The sequence below is a fragment of the Scardinius erythrophthalmus genome, assembly GCF_964197995.2.
Source record: "Scardinius erythrophthalmus genome assembly, chromosome: 9".
Taxonomy (NCBI): domain Eukaryota; kingdom Metazoa; phylum Chordata; class Actinopteri; order Cypriniformes; family Leuciscidae; genus Scardinius; species Scardinius erythrophthalmus.
In genome coordinates this window covers 28,307,481-28,323,016 of record NC_138229.1, presented here as the reverse complement: position 1 = coordinate 28,323,016, position 15,536 = coordinate 28,307,481, and the positions used below count along the sequence as shown (strand labels likewise).

Genomic DNA, 15,536 nt, shown 5'->3' with positions numbered 1-15,536 from the left:
AGGAGAGAGGGCGTGTTTGAATCTCTGAGGCGGTCAAATTCAGTAGCTTAGACAGCAAAACGGCTTATATTTAAAACATTTCAAGACTCTTTTACGTTAATTAAGAAAGTGACAGTTTATGAAAAGAGTGTTGAACTTTGGAACTTGTAGTCTTTTTCTGTACTGGGCGGGGTTAAGCGGAGGTTGAAAAAAACTACAACTCCCATAATTCCACCGCCCAAGCGCAGCATCCGTTCAAAGTGCATAGATTCTATGTTTTGGTTCATGTAGTGAACGGAAAGAGTTAGCTTTTGCGGTTTTACGACTTCAACCTAGTATTTAATCTACAGCACAAACCTCTTGCACATCACCAGATAGTATAAGCTCATAAACAGCTCGCCCGAAGGCCTGTTATCTTCTGTCCGCGAGACAGGGGAGTGCCTGTAATTGGACATTTAGCTTGTGAGCTAACGTCATCAGCATCAGGTTGACCCATGTCCTCTGAGAAGGCTCTCGGCTCCGCGCTCTCACACTGGCTCTCCTTTAACTCCTGGTGGCTGCTTCTGCCTTTCATTATGCTCCTGGTAGTGGCTGCTTTCATCGTGGCCTTCGTGCTGCTGCTGTACATGATATCCCCGTTAATAAGCCCCAAACCTCTCAAACTGAACGGGGCCCATGTGGTGGTAAGTTCATATAATTCTATTTTAAATAACAGCACACAGATCTCATAACATCAGAAGTATAAAAGAAATGGTTGCCAATGCGTTGTCTTCCATATATTATATAATAATACATAATGTATTGTATTTGCATTAAACATTAATTGTTCCTGCTTATTCATAAAGTGATTATATGGTCTTATATGCATTATGTGTCACGTCACTGCAATTATGCGCAATGGACCAATGCAAATGTGCATGTGACTTTTATGTGTGTCGTCAGTTGGTGAGACTATTTGTTATGACTTCATATTGTAAATGCATAGAAATATTCATGTTACAGCTCATATTTCTCACAGGAGGCCAAATAAATGCATTCTTGTACTGGTTATGCAACCATCTGTTCCAGGGCAATGGACCTTTTCAAGCGGGCACTGCATGTTTTTGCATTTGCTAAGGTTCATAGTTTATCAAGAGCTTGAACTTACCTAGTTGTAAATGAACACCATGTTGAACTCTCTAACAATAGAGAATTTTTATCTATCGGGGGACACTATGGAAGTCAATGGGGTCCGTCAACTGTTTGGTTACCCATATTCTTTAAATTATATTCTATTAAACTCATGCAGGTTTGGAACAACTTGAGGGAGAGTAAATGATGACAGAATTTTCATTTTTGGGTGAACTATCCCTTTAATAGTAGTCTTGTACATGTATATTGTGAAAAGTCATTTTCTCTATGGAGGATATGAACAGGTTTTTTTTATTGCAACCTTATCTGACTGTTGCTCTATGACCACTGTTTGAGAATTTGGTTGCACTTGCACTGTTGATTATTGCTTTTTTATTGTTATTTGTTGGATTTTCTGGTGCTTTTACCTGGTGAATTTGTTGATATGCTCTCTCTAAGCTTTTTGCATATTTTAGTAAATGATGTGAACTTTGACTTGCTTGGTGAGTTGTAAATCTGCTCTGAATATGCTGTCCATCATCAGGTGACCGGAGGCAGCAGTGGGATTGGGAAGTGCATTGCCATGGAATGCTACAAACATGGTGCCTTCATCACACTGGTGGCACGAGATGAGGTGTGTATATCATCTGTCAGTGACTGCGGTCTCGGCTGCATTTATTTGAAGATATTATTATCAATGTTGAAAACATTGTGCTGCTTAATATATTTGTGGAAACCATAGATTTTTTTTTCCAGGATCCCTTTATGAATAGAAAAGTAAAAAAAAAAACAGCATTCAGAATAGAAATCTTTTGTAACATTGTAAATCATCTGCGCTGAATAAAAGTATTAATTTCTTTAAAAAATAAAAAAAATCTTATTGACCCCAAATTTTTTGATCAGTGGTTTACATAATAATTTATCCTGCCTTTGGATGGTGTTACATATTTGATATTAAATTCTGGAAAACCATGAAGCCTGTATGTGTGTTTACCATTGCGTACATGTTCCCCTACAGCACAAGTTGGTTCAAGCCAAGAAAGAAGTGGAAAAATGTGCCATAAATGATAAGCAAGTATGTATTTTATTTAAATTTTTTGGACATTGCACTCAAAATCAACACAAAAATCTTAAATGGGCTTGACATATGTTGTTATGATTACCTCTAGGTGGTGCTTTGCATTTCTGTTGATGTGTCGAAAGACTATAGCCAAGTGGAGAGTGTCATAAAACAAGTACGTTTATTTTGTTTACCAATTTACAAGAATCTGTTCGCATATTATTCTATGTCAGTCTTATTGTAATTTTTTCTTCAGGTGGTTTGCGTTGGTTTCTGACTGTTGCATGTTTGTGTTTGCTGTCCAGGCTCAAGAGAAGCTGGGTCCTGTGGACATGCTGGTGAATTGTGCTGGGACGTCTATATCTGGGAAGTTTGAGGAGGTGGAAGTTGACCGCTTCAAGGTAAGAGCAGCATATCATGGACATGCGCGTGGGCATTTTTGAATTGGGCTAGTAAAGGCCCTGGAAATCGAAGAATGAACTGCTGTGATGTCTTTTCGAACAAAATCAGGCCAAAATGAAGTTAGTTTATGAGTTAGTTTGTGGAGTTCAAAACAGCTTCCTAAATCAAACTTTCCAGGAAAGTTTGCCCTGGCTGGTAAACACCTTCAAACTACTATTGTTCTGCCTTCACTTGCTATCGGAAATTTCCTACTTCCCACTTCTTAAGTCTCAATTACCAGATTGGTAATATTGTCCTATTCAAGTGATGATATTTAGCGTCCCATTCATTGACAACCATTTATACATTCACCACGCTATCTAGATAGTCAGCTTGCTGTCGATTCTAGAATTTCAGTCATATACAGGCTTTAAATACACTTTAAATGATTATTCATATATGTAAATATACATTACTTTAATGACAAGACAAGGTGAATGAAGCTGTTGTATAAAAAACTAATAAAGAAAATCAGTCAGAGCAGCAATCGTTCTCCCCTTCGCCATGTTTAAAGTTTAAGGCCCGCCCAAATCGGGAACTTGGGTAAACTTCCAAGGGGTAAATACGACTTTAATACTGTAAAGCTGCTTGCTTTAAAGCAACTTTTCTGTATTTAAACATTGTTGGAAACATTTTGGAGAATGCAAGTACACAAGTCAACAAAATATATAACATTGTTCTAGTGGTTTTTGGATAGTTTAATCCCAAAAATCTTACATATTGTGCCTTTACCAGAAAATGATGGAGGTGAACTATCTGGGCAGCGTTTACCCCACCCGGGCCGTGATCACCACTATGAAGGAAAGGCGGATGGGCCGCATCATGTTTGTGTCGTCACAGGGAGGGCAGATTGGCCTCTTTGGCTACACGGCCTATTCGCCATCCAAATTCGCCCTGCGTGGTCTGGCTGAGGCCTTGCAGATGGAGGTGTGTATGTATACGTGCCGCTCGCTTAGTATGTACCATGTAGCTGTCCATTAACACTTTGATTGTGATTTATTCTTTCCTCCTGATCTTTCTTAGATGAAGCCCTATAATATCTATGTTACTGTGGCGTATCCCCCAGACACTGACACACCAGGTTTTGCAGAAGAGAATAAGAATAAGGTGAGATAATAGATTTATTTTTTTCCTGAATAGAATTAATCTCTGAATATTAAATACCTAGAATATTAGAAAAGAGCATTAATATTAATAGAAAATTTAAAAATGAAGGATTTCTAATAATGCATGTCTCTGCTCTGTTACGTAGTTGGATCTTTGTTCCTGAAGTAAAATATATATATACAGTCGTGCTCAGAATTAATCATACCCCTGGTAAATATGATCAAAAATAACTGTAAAAAATAAATCTGCATTGTTTATCCTTTTGATCTTTCATTAAAAAAATTGGCAAAATCCTAACCTTTCATTTAAGTAAAAGAATTGAAAGTGGGGGGGACAATCACATTATAAAATAAATGTTTTTCTCCAAAACACGTTGGCCACAATTATTCATACCCCTAGAATTTTTTATGAATAAAATATCTCTGAAGTATATTCCCATTAATATTTACCTTTTTTAGCACACCAGGTTTCACAGGAGTTTAAATATGAGGAAGCACAAAGGCCAAATTCCCTTGCTCATCCTTCACAATGAGTAAAACCAAAGAATATAGTTCTGATGTGCAGTAAAAGATTGTTGAGCATCCCAAAATAGAGAGTGGCTGTAGGAAAATAGCTAAAGAATTGAAAATCCCCATTTTGACAATCAGGGCAATAATTAAGAAGTTATAATCAACTAAAGATGTTACGAATCTGCCAGGAAGAGGACATGTGTCTATATTGTATTAATGGATGGTGAGGAGGAAAGTTTGAGTGGCCAAAGACTCTTCAATAATCATAGATGGAGAATTGCAGAGATTAGTTGAGTCTTGGGGTCAGAAAGCCTATTAAAAAAAAATCAAACAACCCCTACATCCCCACATGTTGTTCGGGAGGTTTTCAAGAAAAATGCTCCTCGCACCTCCAGAAACAAACTCCAGCATATTCAGTTGTCAGACACGACTTCTTCAGGACAACAATCCAAAACAAACATCAAAATCAACACAAAAATGTGTTAGGGAGCACAAAATGAAGCTTCTGCGATGACCGTCCCAGTTCCCTGACCTGATGAGTGGAGTGAACTGAAGAGAAGAAGCACCAACATAAACTTGTGAAGCTGAAGGATCTGGAGAGATTCTGTAAGGAGGAATGGTCTCTGATCTCTTGTCATGTGTTCTCCAAACTCCTCAGGCATTATAGAAGAAGACTCAGAGCAGTTATCTTGGCAAAAGAAGGTTGCAAAAAGGTATTTAATAAAAGGGTATGAATAATTGTGGCCAACGTGTTTTGGAGAAAAACATTTATTTTATAATGTGATTGTCCCCCCCACTTTCAATTCTTTTACTTAAATGAAAGGTTAGGATTTTGCCAATTTTTTGAATGAAAGATCAAAAGGATAAACAATGCAGATTTATTTTTTACAGCCATTTTTGATCATATTTACCAGGGGTATGATTAATTCTGAGCACGACTGTATATATGAAGAGTTCAGATGCAAAAACCTCTAAATGCCATCTGAAATTTCCTCCTAGAATGATAATTTTTATGAAGCTCGTATATTTAAGTTCAGTAATTTCACTTAAATGGCAATGAAATGACCTATTAATTGCCATTTAAGTGAAATTATTGAACTTAAATATACAAGCTTGATAAAAATGATCATTCTAGAAGAAAATTTCAGATGGCATTTAGAGGTTTTTGCATCTGAACCCTTGCAAAACGTGTTTTTGTCCTGCCTATGTTTTATTCTTCTGGTTTTATCTCTCTCAACGGCAGCCTCTGGAGACCAAGTTAATTTCAGAGACGTCTGGAGTCTGTCAGCCTGAGCAAGTGGCAAAAATTGCAGTGAAGGATGCTGTGGTAAGTAGGGACTGGTCAAGGTAGTCAACTACTCATCCAACAATTGACTATTCGACTATAAGCTTTCAATGACGTGCCTTGAGACCCCTGCCTTCTGTTTTGCACTCCGTCTAGCTGTTTTTAAGCACAATAAAGTCCTTCTTTAAAGGGATAGTTCATCCAAAAATGTAAATTGTCATCTTTTACTCTCATGTCGGTCCAAACCTGTATGACTTACTTCCTTCTGTGGAATACAAAAGAAGATAATTTGAGAAATGTTATATTTATATATACGTATATACACATTAACTATTGTTTCTTCCAAATACCTTAAATACCATTTCTTGTTTCTGTCCATTCACAGCAGGGAAATTTCACCAGCTCATTTGGTCCTGATGGCTACATGCTGTCAGCGCTGACTTGTGGGATGTCACCTGTGACCTCCATCACTGAGGGGCTGCAGCAGGTACGGCCCATTGTCACAAAACACTAAGATTCTGACTCTAGCGCAACAGTGTCATCATATTTGACTCATTGACAATACCCTAGGACAGGGGTTCCCAATCCTGCTCCTGCCGATCGACTGTCCTGCACAGTTCATCTCCAACCCTAATCAAATTTGATTAGGAGATTGACATGGAATGACAGCTAATTATTTCTGCATCATGTCCCTTTTATCATCCTGCTTCATCTTTGTATCTTAGTAACATCTTGTTTGCATTCAGCTTTCGTAGGGCTATTTGAGTCAGTCACGCTCTTAGATATTCCCTTTGAAGATTTTAATGAGCCTCTTGACTTTTGTGCAGATCTTCCCTGACTCAAAACTGGCCAAATCAGAGGAATCAGAGGCAAATTTTGGGAGTTTTTGGTATCAAAGCATTGTAATGAATTTGAGTACGAGTACACAAGTGCAGTATCAGGCCCGATACTGGTATTGGTGCATTCCTAGGTGGATGGATAGGTGGACAGATGGATGGGTATGGATGGATGGATGGATGGATGGATATATATGTTGATAGATCGAAACAGGATTAAAAATAAAGGTTCTTTATCAGCATTGATAGTTCCATTAAGAACCTTTAACATCCATGGGACATTTCCATTCCACAAAAGATTCTTTATAGTGGGAAAAGATTGTTTTAGATTATTAAAATGTTCTTCACAGTAAGAAAAACATGTCTCTTTTAAGAGCTCAACTGTTTACTGATCAGTATATGGATGGAGGATGGATGAATGGAAGGATAGGTAGGTAGATGGATGGATGGATGGATGAATTGATGATGGATAGGTAGGTAGATGGATTGATGGATATATAGGTAGATTGATATATGGATTGATATATAGGTAGATGGATGGATGGATGGAGGATAGATGGATGGATAGGTAGATGGATGGAAAGATGAATAGGTAGATGGATGGATGGATAGTCGGATTCACAGTGATTTATTTTCTGCGATGTGTTAAAATGGTAATATTTTGTCACCCCGTCCAGATTGTGACCATGGGACTGTTCCGGACCATCGCTCTCTTCTACCTGGGCAGCTTTGACAGCATCGTCCGCCGCTGCATGATCCAGAGAGAACAGTCCAAAGCAGCGGACAAGAGGGAGTAACACCAGTATTCCCACCACTACATTCACCCATACACCTTCACAGCACGCACAAACCCAGCCTGGCAGACATGTTTAAGTGGGTAGAAGAGGTCTACCAAAAAAAAACTAAAAAACACTGTAGATCTGTAATATTCAGGACCCCAATCATTCCAGTGCATGCTGCATCAATATTTCAATCTCTTAAAAACAAAACAAAACCAAGTTTATTTGCATTTAAATGAATTACTCGTTGGCTCTCACTGCCTTTACTTCATTTTCATGTTTTAGAAGGTTTGTACTTCAGAAGGTTCAGCACTAGAATTAAAATTCAATCAGCTTTTATTTATATTACTGAAATGTTACCATATGCTGTACAGGTAAAAATCTGTACAGCTCAAGAACTCCAACTTCGCTTCCTTATGAGGTGACGAGCTGTCCTATGTTCTTCTGACTGGTCTGTGATGTTCGTATTCAAGCACTGTATCTTCCTGCTTTTAGATTTCATAGTTTTAAGGTATGGACACGGGACGTCTGTGTTTTCGGATGAAACAGCCTGAGTCTGCCACTCTGCCTTATCTTCTTTGCTCTGTGTGGGGGTTTCTGAAGGAAATGTTTACCTTATAAATGTGCGTGCGTGTGTGTATTATATTTGTCTGCTTGTACGCATGCATTTAGGTGACCTCAGGGGCTTCTAAGAGTTCACTGAACTGGAGGAGGGGTCTTGATAAGCCATTGCGGTGGTGAATGGCTCGCTGGTTCGAGTCACTACACCTTTCTGCCAACAGGTGGAGCTGGAGATCCAAATGGATCAGGTGTAACCAGAGCAAAAGCCTACATATGAAGCAGCTCATGTTTGAATAATCGTAGTCAGCTATACATGTGGTTTGATGTCCACAACCCCAGAACTCTAGTATTGAAGATGAATAAATGTATCAAGAGTATTGTGTTCGCGCAGGCATTTCAAACACTGTAGATGTTGTGAAGCTTGATCTGATTTGTACACCAAAACAAGCAATATGGCATCCACAAGTGAAGTGAATCTCCTCGTTGCTCTGCTCTGTTGTAACGTAAACTGGATGGTTCTAGCATATAAACTGTGTTTTCTGATTTAGGCCTTCCAAACTTGCCCCTCGTTCTTGTTGCACCCGTTCGATGTCGTACCTTACTGACAACACAATAGCTAGAGAGAAAAATGACACTTACTCATGCTGTTGTAATATTTGCCTTCCTCACGGTCACAAGCAAACGGCGAGCATGTGATGTGATCACACCCTACAGTTACACGAGCGGATGTTTATCCCTTCTGAATGAACAGAAAGGGGTCAATTGAAAGTGAAAATGAACATTCTCTCAATATTTCTTCACCCTCATGTTGCTCAACCTGCATGACTCTCTGTCATCTGTAAAACACAAAAGGAGAAGTTTAGTGGAATGTTCATGCTGCTTCTTTCCATACAGTGTTCCAAAGGGACTGGAAAAGTGGTCCGTATGACTTTTAAAATCGTCCGGAGCAGCATGACTGATTTGTGCGAGAAATAGCCAGAAATTCAAGTCCTTATTGACCTAAAATTTTGGCCTTATAGATTTGGAATATAGTGTGCATGAGTCGTATGGACAAAAAAACTAAACTTAACAAAACTCTTGTTCTACAGAAAAAAGAAAGTCTTACGGTTTTGGAATTCGGGTGAATGAATGGTCAGAATTTTCATTTTTGGGTGAAGTAGCACTTCCATTCAATGCAACTCTTTATTTGAGATTTTTTTTTATGCTGCTGTTTTCCCTAGAACATACCTGCAAACTCATCGCCTTTCTTTTCATCTTACCTTTTCACAGTAATAGAGTCTATAAGCGTAGCTTTGCAGGGGTAACCGCTGTATTTCTGCTTTTCTATTAGCATAAGATGTAGTCATTTTTTAGAAGAGAAATTTTTCGCCGGTCCGGAGTTTGCAGGTATGCTAGAAACGATTGACCAATGCAGTCGTGGAGACCCATTCCAAGCCTTAAGAGATCCAAACACAGACCACTATAAAAGCTATAAGAGTGGACACCTCCACATCCAACTATGGCATAGATTGTGTATGGTTTACGTAGATTTGTTTCAATATGGAAAAAGGCATTGTTTTTGTTTGTTTGTTCATTGGATATTTTTTACAAAATGACCCAAAATATGAAAGTGAGAATGCATGAGTCGAAGCGACGATGTTCTCATTTGATATTGGCTCAAGGCACGTCGTCCAACGCATAGTAGCTATAAGTTAGGTGCCGATATGTGAAAATGTTTTGATCTCCTTAAAGCTATGCAAATCAAGCCTGTGCTCACACTTCATTTTAAAAGCATAAGAAGATACTTTGATTTTATTTTCACTGTCTTCTGCTATAGTTCCCTCTTTTATTGACTGACGTTGAGGTATATTTCTGAGAATAAGGTATATATGAGTTTATGAGTAACTTTTAAAAGACCAACTTGGATACGTTTTGCTTGTATATCTGTTTTTTTCCTTATTCATTTGTTGCCAAAATTGCATAAATTTCACCTTGTGTGCCATGGGAGAAAAAAAGGATGTTGTTGCTTTGTCTTATTTTCTTACATAATGAAATAAATAACTTTTGAAAGGTAATTTTGTGTCGGAACCTTTTGAACTTTGTAAAATGATGGTGATGGAATCCCTTGAAAATATAACAAACATTTCTGCTTATGCTTTAAATATTTAATTGGCTAGAAATTCGTCTTTTTGTTTGCAGTGTCCATTAAAATAACTTTCTCAATAACTATTTTGAAATAATCCCAATCACTGACCGGAAAACTTGTTGCTCAAAACATACGCACTACTAACATTTTACCATTTAATTTATAGGCCTGGTTTCACAGACGGGGCTTAGATTAAGTTAGGATTAAACCTTAGTTTAATTCAAGTAGCTTTTTTAAAATGCGCCTTAGATAAAAACATTGCTGGCATGCATTTCGAGACAAAACAGTGGCTCTGATATATTTTAAGATTGGTCAGTGCAAGTTTTTTTCAGTTAAGACAACTCAAACATGCATTTTAGTCTGGGACTGGGCTTAAGCCTTGTCTGTGGAACCAGGGGTTAGTGATTTACAATTTGTTTTCATTAATAGGCAGGAATGGAGGTTCACTCTTGCCAGAATTAGGAGACACAGGACATACCTGTCAGTAACATCAGTATAAATCGCCTGAACCTGTTCCTTTACTTTGAAGCACTTCATCGCAAGTCTGAAATAGCCTACCCCAGAACTTAGCCCTGAATAACCCAGTCAAGGCTGACAGAGGTAGAAAGCAAGTTAGGCACAAACCTGAACATTTTAAAGACCACCATTGCAACACACAATGTTCTGTCTCGGAAGCCTGGACTGCTAGCAGGGGTATGTATGATGTAGTCATTTTGTTCTGCTGTAATTCATAGGTTTTGGCATGAGTTGGTTCACCTTTATTCAAAGCAGGGTTGACACCCAGGGGTGCTGAAAGATCAAAGGCCTCGCACTGTCCATAGAAGTTCCCATTTTGAGGCAAGGCTGGGGACCAAATTCTGCTCTGCTTGTACAGATGCTGATTTCCATTTCAGCTAATCTGAACCAGGTAAAAAATTTAATTACCTAGATGTTCTATTTGCAGGAAAATGTGTTATTTCTCCCATATACCTAAATAAATAAATAGTTAGGATGGTATTTAGAACATTAGAATTCTAAATAACATTTTGAAATTCCAAAGAATAAATAATATTTTCCTACATTTTCTAAAGAGTATTTATTATTTATTATAATAATATATATTAACTACTCTGATTGTTTGTCTGCTTATATAGTATAGTCAGTCCTAAGTCAATTTAATATCCACATAAATATGTTTTTCTTCGTCCCTGAAAGCATACATTCCACTATTTTAAGTTCTGTGTATATTAAAGTTAAAGTCAAAAGTCAAAGTTTATTTATAAAGCACTTTTTAAAAACAGCAAGTGTTTATCAAAGTGCTGTACACTCATATCCCATATCAATGATACAAACAGTCAACAGCACAGAATAAAACAATAAGACAACTCTCACATAGCGTCAAATGCCAAACTATAAAAATACGTTTTTAAGCTAGTTCTAAAACAGGTAACAGGTAAAGGTAACAAAACCCTAGACTGTTCTGTGATACCAAATGTTTGGGGGTGTGGCCAATATGATGATATACTATATAATATACAGAAACATCCAAAAGGCCACTAGGAAATGCTTCTCTTTAAAAAAAAACCCAAAAAAAACATGATAAATTCCATGAAAACAGTTCAAGTGAAAACGTATGGTGGATTTCGTCTCAATTTGCTTAAGACAGCACTCGAATGGTATGAACTCCAGAAGTTCTGATGATCTCATGTTTTCCAGCGTGATCTGAAAATAATCCAAAGAGCATCTTATGCTTCAGTGAAAGCAAGAACATCTGATGTTCTGTACAAACAAGTTCACATGATCAGTGCATGCCACAAATTGCTTATTTGATTACTGACCTAGAAACAGAAGTGTAAAATTTGAAAGCCCACTGTGAAGATATACAGTGTGATAATAAATATACAAATAAATTGATGAATAAATATGAACTTACCATTAAAGAGTTAGTTCGCCCAAAAATTCTATAATTAATTACTCACCCACACGTCGTTCCAAAACCCGTAGGACTTTCATTCATCTTCGGAAAAACAAATAAAGATATTTTTAATTAAATCTGAGACCTTTCTGTCCCTCACTTTGACATTTCACATATAAACATTCAACTCGCACATCAGTTGTGGCAAACGGAAGCTCAAGCCTGTTCGCTTGATGTGCGATAACCAATGAGGTTCATTCTTGTGTTACGCAGCACGTTTGAGCTTCAGCAAGAACCAATGAGGTTCATTCTCACATCAAGCAGGTTTGGTTAAAGGAGAACTCTGGTCAATTTTAACATTAAGCAAATTTTTTTGTACATTTGGAGTGCTGTCAATACAGAGAACAACGACAAAAATCGGTGTTGCCTACACCGAGTTATTCTATTTTTAAAATTTGCACCCTGTTGACTTCAATGGGGCAAGTACTTAACCTGCTTTTGGCCTCTTAACATCCTTGATGTGTCATTACAAGTGCACAGAAAATGTGAGTGATTCCTTCAGAGTGAACACGAGTGAATCTGACTGCAGTAGATGTGAAAGATATGTATAAAAATGATGTTATTTAAGCCAGCGCAAATACCTGTTTACATCCTGTTTTCGGTTGAAGTCCAAAGTAGTTGATTGCCGAGTTCACGCGCATAGGTTTAGTTACCTATGATCACGCGCGTGAACTCGGCAATCGACTACTTTGGACTTCACCCGAAAACAGGATGTAAACAGGTATTTGCGCTGGCTTAAATAACATCATTTTTATACATATCTTTCACATCTACTGCAGTCAGATTCACTCGTGTTCACTCTGAAGGAATCACTCACATTTTCTGTGCACTTGTAATACACATCAAGGATGTTAAGAGGCTAAAAGCAGGTTTAGTACTTGCCCCATTGAAGTCAACAGGGTGCAAATTTTAAAAATAGAATAACTCGGTGTAGGCAACACCGATTTTTGTCGTTGTTCTCTGTATTGACAGCACTCCAAATGTACAAAAAAATGAGCTCAATGTTAAAATTGACCGGAGTTCTCCTTTAAGCTTCTGTTTATGTTCACTGATCAATGTTTATATATGAATAAAAGACTAAATTCAATCTATTCATCATATAAAGCGATCAAGTCTCTTCAGAAAATTTGGACTAAACTGCTCAATTCATATGGATTAGTTTTACGATCCCTTCATTAACTTTTTGGTAGTTGCGTAGCTGTCAATGGAGGGATAAAAAGCTCACAGATTTCATCAAAAATATATTCGTTTGTGTTCCGAAGATGAACAAAAGTCTTTCGGGTTTGGAACGACATGTGGGTGAGTTTTCATTTTTAGGTGAACTATCCCTTTAATCTATTTTTACATAAATATGTTATAATACTTTTTATATTAACAATATTATTTAAAAAATGTTGTTCAGTAATGTTAAAAACTATGATTAATTTTAATTATGCTCCAGATTTTTTAAATGCTCAAAGGAGGATAAACGAGCAAGGTTTTAGCAGTATTTGCACTTCACACACGCACATGAGTGTGAATGAGTGACGTCGCACAGGAAACACCTCTGCTATAAAGGGGGCAGAGTCGAGTCTGGCTGCAAATGGAGCGACTGCGCACAGCAGACTCCTCCAAACGCTCAACTTATACTGAGAGACACAACTGTTACCCGTTTACCTTTCGCGTAAAGACTCAATTCGACAGCAGACACCACTGAGAAAGTCTTTCTTCACACTAGCCGCTCCGCGAGAGAAGAAACTCACAAGTGCGCGTGAACACTCGGCGACCAGCCTCTTCCGTCTCCCGCAGCTCTGGAGTCTTTTACACGAATAAACCATGACTTACTGCACGCAATTCCCACTCAAAACACCAGAGACTTTCTCACCCGTGCTTATACGGCGTGTTTGTGTTATCTGATATGAAGGAAGATGCTTAAATCCTCTCATACATGCCTGGAATTTTCTGCTGGGAACAGAAAGTGGGCGTTTTTCTACACCGAAGCACTGGAGGAGGATTTGCGCGAGTGCTGCAACTTGCCGTCTCAAGTGAGGCAACATGCAGTAAGTTCGCCGTTCGAGCGATTTGCAGTTATCTAAAAATCAGTTGCTGCATTGCATTGGTGTTACGAAGATGAAGATCATGATGGAGATGCGCCTGGATTAATAAGCTCACATTGATTCTGAGGTTGTTTAGCTATATATATATACAGGTCGATATGGCACAGGAGGTTGTGTATGATAACCGCAATATAGTGGTGAAGTACATCCACCATAAGCTCTGGAAGAAGGGATTCGTGTGGGAAGTGAATGGACACGATGACAGTGTCTCGAATGGACTAATGATGGGGAGGCAGGAGGAGGACAGCGGCGTCTCTCCCAGCCCGCGTCACGACCCGTTCAGCGCTCTTCATAAGGTGCTACGGGAGGCTGGGGATGAACTGGAACGGTTATATCAGTCGGACTTTGCGGAGATGTCCAAACAGCTGCATCTCACGTCCATCACGGCGCATCAGCGCTTCACCGCGGTCATAGACGAGCTGTTCAGGGACGGCGTGAACTGGGGCAGAATCATCGCTTTTTTCGAGTTTGGAGGGACTGTTTGTGTCGAATGCGTGAACAAGGAGATGACGGCGCAGGTGGATAACATTGCGGGCTGGATGACGGAATATCTGAACGGGCCGCTGCACGGTTGGATCCAGGAGAACGGTGGCTGGGTATGTAATTAACTCAATATACCTCACGTCCGAAGACGCAGCGTCTTATGCTCCGCCTCTGCGCATGGCGTCATGCGTTCGAAGCGTTGCGCGTGATCTCTGATTGGCCGGTAGCGCTGTTCGTTAAAATGCGCCAGCCAATGAGCTTCGGCGATTTGTCACACCTCTCTCACGCCTCCGTGGCGAGTCTGTTACGTGAAGCCATCAATGACAGCTGCTGTCTGCAGAGTTGAAGGTGTGGTTCCCTGTGCGGAACTTTCAGGAACTGCTGTTGATTCATGCAAACAGGAGGATGTTTGGCCTTACCAGTTATATGGGATATGCTATATCCGATATTTACTCACCAAATCATGCGTTCAAATCACCCTGGGCTATTCTTGTGCTAAGTGCAATGGTTCAGCTTGTGATGATATTGTTCATCAACCTCACTGAACTCCATTCATTTTCTGCTCAGGTGTACCTGGAAAACCACAGCTAGAGCTCTAAAATAAAAATTCTAGTTTAGCACATAATAAGTTTATGTATTTTGACAGCTGAAGGCACTGGATGTGACACTTTTCTGTCAAGTATCTCTGGTTGAACAGACAATAATGTAACCTAAGTTAATAAAAACGAATGATTAAGTTATTGAGTAAAAAAAACAGATTTGTGAACAGACCTCAGCACAGTTATGGTTGGCACAAAGGGTTTGTATAGGCAACACAATAGAAGATACAATATATTTTTATTATTATTAATATGATACATTTTAAAAAATATATGTTTATTAACTTATAAATAATTTTTGGAAGCATACAAATAACCAGTAGAAAGACTTAAATTTGGCTTTAAATGAAAACTCATCTATTTTCTAAATGGATGTTGTTTAAACAATTCATCAGTGCAGGTTTCAATTATCTCATAATTCTTTTTCAAACTGTCATAACTGATCTTCCAGTGAAGCAACAGGCTTCTCTCTGGTGACGAATACTGGACTTCTCCAATAACCATATTAGTCCTACTATTTCAGTAAATTCAGTATCGTATATAGTAGGTATACTGTGTACTATATGCTAATTTTCCGCACGCATAGAATACCCAGATGCTCACTATCTATAT

The 15,536-nt window shown here is 38.6% G+C and overlaps 2 protein-coding genes across 2 annotated transcripts; both read left to right on the top strand.

Moving 5' to 3' along the window:
* Positions 1-212: 212 nt before the first annotated feature.
* kdsr (3-ketodihydrosphingosine reductase) lies at positions 213-9,719 on the top strand. Its single transcript, XM_081375381.1, has 10 exons — positions 213-662; positions 1,634-1,723; positions 2,108-2,164; positions 2,259-2,324; positions 2,455-2,550; positions 3,326-3,517; positions 3,614-3,697; positions 5,450-5,533; positions 5,877-5,978; positions 7,005-9,719. The coding sequence occupies exons 1-10, from the start codon at positions 474-476 to the stop codon at positions 7,122-7,124; spliced, it is 1,080 nt and encodes a 359-aa protein (XP_081231507.1). The 5' UTR covers positions 213-473; the 3' UTR covers positions 7,125-9,719.
* Positions 9,720-13,300: 3,581 nt separating this feature from the next.
* Positions 13,301-15,057, top strand: bcl2b (BCL2 apoptosis regulator b). Its single transcript, XM_081375433.1, has one exon. It carries the CDS (start codon positions 13,941-13,943, stop codon positions 14,448-14,450), a length of 510 nt encoding a protein of 169 aa, XP_081231559.1. The 5' UTR covers positions 13,301-13,940; the 3' UTR covers positions 14,451-15,057.
* Positions 15,058-15,536: the final 479 nt, after the last annotated feature.